The 5,450-nt window shown below is 39.3% G+C and overlaps 1 protein-coding gene across 1 annotated transcript; it reads left to right on the forward strand.

Moving 5' to 3' along the window:
• Window positions 1–4,935: 4,935 nt before the first annotated feature.
• LOC108049566 lies at window positions 4,936–5,450 on the forward strand. Its single transcript, XM_017130785.1, has 2 exons — window positions 4,936–5,041; window positions 5,099–5,450. Exons 1-2 carry the CDS (start codon window positions 5,022–5,024, stop codon window positions 5,361–5,363), a joined length of 285 nt encoding a protein of 94 aa, XP_016986274.1. The 5' UTR covers window positions 4,936–5,021; the 3' UTR covers window positions 5,364–5,450.

Here is a 5,450-nt window from a genome sequence, read left to right on the forward strand (position 1 = left end):
TATAAACGTAAGATAAGAGGGGTGGTAAAGTGTACATTTTTGTCATAAATAAAAAAATTTTAAGTTCTAGCCATTAAAGTTTGACACGTAATTATTTAAGTAAGACCATTAAAAAAAATTTTAAAGTACATTGACATTGTATTGTACCATGCTCCTAAAGTAATGTAGGAAATTCAATATTTTTAATAATATTTTAAATTTTCATTTCAGTTTTTTGAGTGTTCAAAGTGATTTTATTGTTAAAAAAGCCTATAATGATTAAAATTACCATAAGTACAAAATTTGTGTAAGCAACTAAAACTTGTAGAAATGAGAATATTACTGGCTGAAGAAAACTCTCACAAATAAATGCCCTCTCAAAGTAAATGAAATAAACGCATCGCTTCAAACAACTTTTAGCCAGAACTTGCTATTAACAACTCTTAATTAATGTTGATATCGGATAAGTGTAACTGAAGCTCAGACTGTGACAGAGCGAAGAACAAAACAGGCTCCTTTTAATTTAATCCGGAGAGTAAGAACAATTTGTCAAGCTGCACCCAAGCTCTTAACCCATGTACGCACATTTACACTTCGGATGCCGCTGCTGCAAGAGTAAACTATTTGTGCCCGGAATCCTAGGATGTGGAAAAAAGGGGGAGGAAAAGGGTGGATGAGAAATCACGGCGTGTCGCTTTCGAAAGGAACATAAAAAATTGAGGGCTTAATTAAAAAGCAAAAATGTGCTGCGATTTTCCGCTTTTTTAACGCCAACAGCAGCAACTTCGGCAGCCGTGGCCCGGACCCGTATTTATATCCGTACCCGTACTCAGGGCTAAAAAAAAAACAATTTCCAGGGCCAGGAACCAAAAACGACGGAGGAGCAACACTACAAGCACAAAAACTACTTGCTGGCTACTTTTTATGTGCCCCATGTTCCTTGGAAGCAGCAGAAGAAACCGTGGCAGCAGTTCCATTTGAAATTTTCCGGGCCTCATGTGTCTTTTTATTTCATCTCCCCTTCATCTTGCTCCTGTTGTGGGCCCTTCCTTCACCTACAAATTAAGCTCTTTCATTGCTTTTCCTTTTTGTTTTTCTTTTATTTTTTGGCAGGCCAAGACCATGACTTTTGTTGTTAATTAAAGTTACGGCTAAAAACGTGAAACTCTCAAGTGCTCATTAAAATTGAAATGCGACTGCAGGAACAAAACCTAGACCAAATGTGTGCCAAGTAATGATTTTCGAGGTATACCAAAGGTGGTGAGCTTCTATGTTTTTAATGTTTCGGAAAAGTTTCCCTCAAGCTGTATTTCATTTGACTGAATTTGGTAGCTGAAAATGGCGAATCATTTTTGATTAGTATGAGTGATAAAAAATAAGTATTAGACTTTTTAGAATTACTAACAAAACTTTCGTCTACAAAGTGCAAGAAATCAGCCAAAAATAAAAAAATAGTGGTAGCCCCTAAATTAATATTTATTTAAGATATAACGACTATTTTCGGTGCCTGAAATTTATTAGTTTATCAAAGATTAGCAATACCTATCACGACTTTGTCCTCGAGTGTGATACAAAATCAAACACAATATAGCTCTAGACTTTTATTTATATAAATTAAAATACTCAAAACTTAAACGTCAAACAACAAATTTTCTAATTTTTTTAAATTGAACTTTTTAAAAAAAATGAGTAATATTCTTTTTTTAAAACAACTTCTCTTTACAAATCATTTGTTTACGTCCAGTTCCTGGTCTGTGTATAAACTCGCAGTGCTCGCCACCCGAAATCAGGGCAATTGCAGAGCTTTAAAGTGCTTCTTGGCAGGCCACATAAATAAATGTTTGCACATTTACTTTACAAGGCTTCCCCTCTTTTCAGTTCGTGTTCCAGGATTGCGGGTGTTGTGTTCGCTTTGCTGCTCCCAGCACGTTCATAACTCAACTCCTGCTCCAAGGATGCGATTGTGGGAGGATGTGCCGGAGGTGTTGCTTCCCAGACGCTTTATTTACTTGCAATTCGAAGCCGGTTCCGTTGCAATCTCGATACTTTCGAACTGGGTCTCCGCCCGCATTGTTTCTTTCCGTTCCGCTGGCTGGATTCTCCGGAGAGAGATTGCCATAACTTTGTATAGTGTAATGGCAATGCAATTGGATAAATTTGGCAGCACGATGAACTGCACCCATCACGGGGATCGAGGGCAGTTAGTGGAAGCTCCAATTGCAAGACAAAGCTCCGAGCCCAAGTCAATTTGGTCAAGTCTCACAGGCGGTCAAAATATCGCAATGATGCAGTTGCCTGACTGAATGGAATCGCTGCAATCACGTCCCCAATGGGCATATTAGTAGCTGCCGGAGAGCGGATGGATTAGGATGAGCTGGAACAGGCTGGGAACTAACTGCAATCTAATTCTGAGTGGGAGGGAGGACATTTATCGGTATGGTATTTAAAAGGGTATGTATCAGTAAGATGGGTCACTTGACAGAAACGTCAATACCAAAATGTATTTTTTACAAAAAGAAAAATATCAATTAAAAAGTAATCAATTTTACACTTTTTTTTAGAAATAACTAAATACTTTAAAAAAATTAGAATTGAAAAAGATATTAAAAAGTTATTTACTTTTAAAATAATTGAAATTTAAAACAATTTACGACTATAAATTTAAAGAAAGTAGGGATTCAAAGGATTTACACATAAACTCGATAAATAGAAAATAAAGAAAAAGTTAATTTATCATTTTGGATAAGGGCACAAATTTCATTAAGCAGTACTATCGACTTATAGAGTGTTTGGAGCTGTTGGTAGATACCCGATATTGGGTATATGCAGCTATAGGTTTATAAGCTGAGCCGACAATGGCCCAAGTGCGACGAGGCCTGGCTCCATTTTCAGGGCAGTTAGCAGAATGTCACGTAGCGAATGCGACAGCGTGGTCAACATAATGAATGGGGCGGCCACCCACTCCGTCCCCCGAACACCACCCCCCACTCCTCACCCACGGGACAAAGAGCGCAGGATGCTGCAGGTGCAGACTGCGAGTCCTTCCCTTAGAAATTAGTGTTGTCATCTTCACTATTTTGTAGATAAATCTTAATGTATGAAATAAAAGATTTCGTTAAAAAACGTGAATATTGGATACTAATTGTATACTAATGTATTTCTTGAATCATTTACATGTCTAACATTTGCTATCTAAAAAGTTTGAGTTGTTAAAATTTTTTAAATAATTTTAAATGTAGAATCAAATTGTATTTACTTTAATTACTAAATTTATTATGGTTATGCTGTTTTTTTTTAATTACCTATAGATTTTCTCTAGCAATCTGGTTGAATATTAAAGAACGAATTTGAAAGGGTTAAATTACATAATATAATTTCAAAATAATAATAATGAAGCCTCATTCTGAGAAATTATGGAAATCGATATATAAACACTTTTGGCTATTTTTTAAGTGCTACCAGCGTTTGATCCACCTCCTGGGCACCTCTGCCCGGAGCTCCCCATCGGTGGTATCCATTCGTGTCTGGTGTCCACTGATTGCTCAGGCGGGCGATTGCAATAACCTTTGCCCATGTCGACCATGTCACGACATCTCCGCTCGGTTTTCGGGCCAAAGGAACCCTCAGACAGTTGGCTCCGAAAAATGTGTCGATGCACGTGACATTTTCGGATGCAATTTGCAATTTGATTTTGTTCTCCACGGTGGGGTGGCGGGGTTGGGGGGTGTATACCTCCCAGTCTCGATCCCCCATTGCCAGCAAGTTGCAAGTTGCAGATTCGGTTTGTTGCCTAAGTTCAAGGATCAAATTGATTCCCCCGGTTGGCAGCAGCAGGTGTGAGCTGTGAGATGTGAGCTGCGTCTTTGCATTGTTACACTTGACCAATTCGGATTGCAATTACACACCTGACTGTTTCCCGCCCCCTTTTTCGAACCTGACTTTGCGCTTTGGGGAGGCGGTTAAGTGGGTGGATAGTGGGCTAGGTGTGTGTGGGCTGGCTGAAATTGCCGAACAACGATTTGTGTTGGTTTTGGCTTGTTTTTCAATCTACTTTCTTTGCTGTCCCCGCCTCCACCACACTACTACTTAGTCTGTTTATCGTTTGTTCTACGCGCTGTGCAATTTGTGGGGATTATTTGTGGGGCAAACGGAGGGTAGCATGCAGAAGGTGAAAGAGGGGCAATTAGGAGACAAGTGGGGGGGAGGACACTGGGTTAATTGAAATCTTCTTTGTGGGTGTGGCCTAATCAAGAAATAATGCTGGCCATTCCTTATCCTTTTTATTTTTGTATGCCAAATAAAAACGTTCTGGAAAATTTAACAACAAAGAAATAGCGACCTAATGGGATTTTAATATTTATAAGGGCCTAAATTGCACCGCTTATAGGGGTTAGCTTTCCTTATTTTAATACTAATTTATCTCTTTGAAGGATAATAAAATACTAATTTAATAAAACTTTTTGTTTTATAATTATTATTTCTTTTTAGTTTTTAAATAATTACTCTCCAAATATACTGCTACTAAAATAGCTTAAGGCTTTTACTTAAACAATATATAAATATAAATGTTTGGCCTATATATGTGTATATATATTACTACAACTATTCGGCATTGTTTTTTAAATGTATATATTTAAAGCACCAATTATTTCAATGTGCATTTAAAGCACCTACTTAACAATCCGAAGTATAAGTAAACAGCAAGTCTACGAACACTTGCACTCAGAGTCTAGAGTTAATAGCACCCTTGTTAACGGAAGCGAGTAGACCCTTTTAACTTGATTCCCAACTGCTCCCTTGAGTTCGGCCTCTCAGCAAACTTGATTGACCTTCTGTGAGTGGCAAATGGTGTTGAATGTCAGTCAGCTGCATCTCTGCACACAATTTCCAGTTCCTTGCAGCCAATCCTGGGGCGTTCGATTAGTGTGCTACCTAATTGGGGCATCGAACCTGGCCGGGAGAAGTTTGTCGGCTGGGTTACATTAGTGTTTCAATCACTGTACATTAGACACACTGCTTCAAAGTACTCGGTCAACCGCAAGATGAAGAAGTCCGGGGATTTGTAAGAGCATTCCGAAATGATTCGAATGGCGGTAATTCAACCCCCTTTTATCGATAGCCTCTCCCTGCTGAACAACCGCGACCTTCTGAAGACCCCCTCGGGAAGTCCCATCGTCAACTTCCTGGTGAAACCGATGAGTGTGGAGATGACCACAGCGGACAAGCTGATCACGGGTGCCAGGCGGCAGCGGTTGATGGACCTCTTCGAGGAGGATCGCGCCTGGGAGGCCGCCGAGTTGTCCCGATTTGGGTTGAGCTGCATCAAGGCTCCGGATTGCTATCCCTGCTGCACTCCGTTTGAGTGCTCCAAGGCCAAGTTTTAGGATTCGGAAATGTTCTGTGATCCCAGAGCTAGAAATTGATTATGTATAGTTCGTATTTTTTTTGCAAGAATTAAATCCAAAAAGTTA

This window comes from Drosophila rhopaloa, unplaced genomic scaffold (assembly GCF_018152115.1).
Source record: "Drosophila rhopaloa isolate 14029-0021.01 unplaced genomic scaffold, ASM1815211v1 contig_115, whole genome shotgun sequence".
Taxonomy (NCBI): Eukaryota; Metazoa; Arthropoda; class Insecta; order Diptera; family Drosophilidae; genus Drosophila; species Drosophila rhopaloa.

Coding starts and splice junctions, on each gene's coding strand:
- LOC108049566 (XM_017130785.1), top strand. CDS start 5,022: ATGAAGAAGTCCGGGGATTT. Junction 5,042..5,098: donor ATGAAGAAGTCCGGGGATTT/GTAAGAGCATTC, acceptor TTTTATCGATAG/CCTCTCCCTGCTGAACAACC.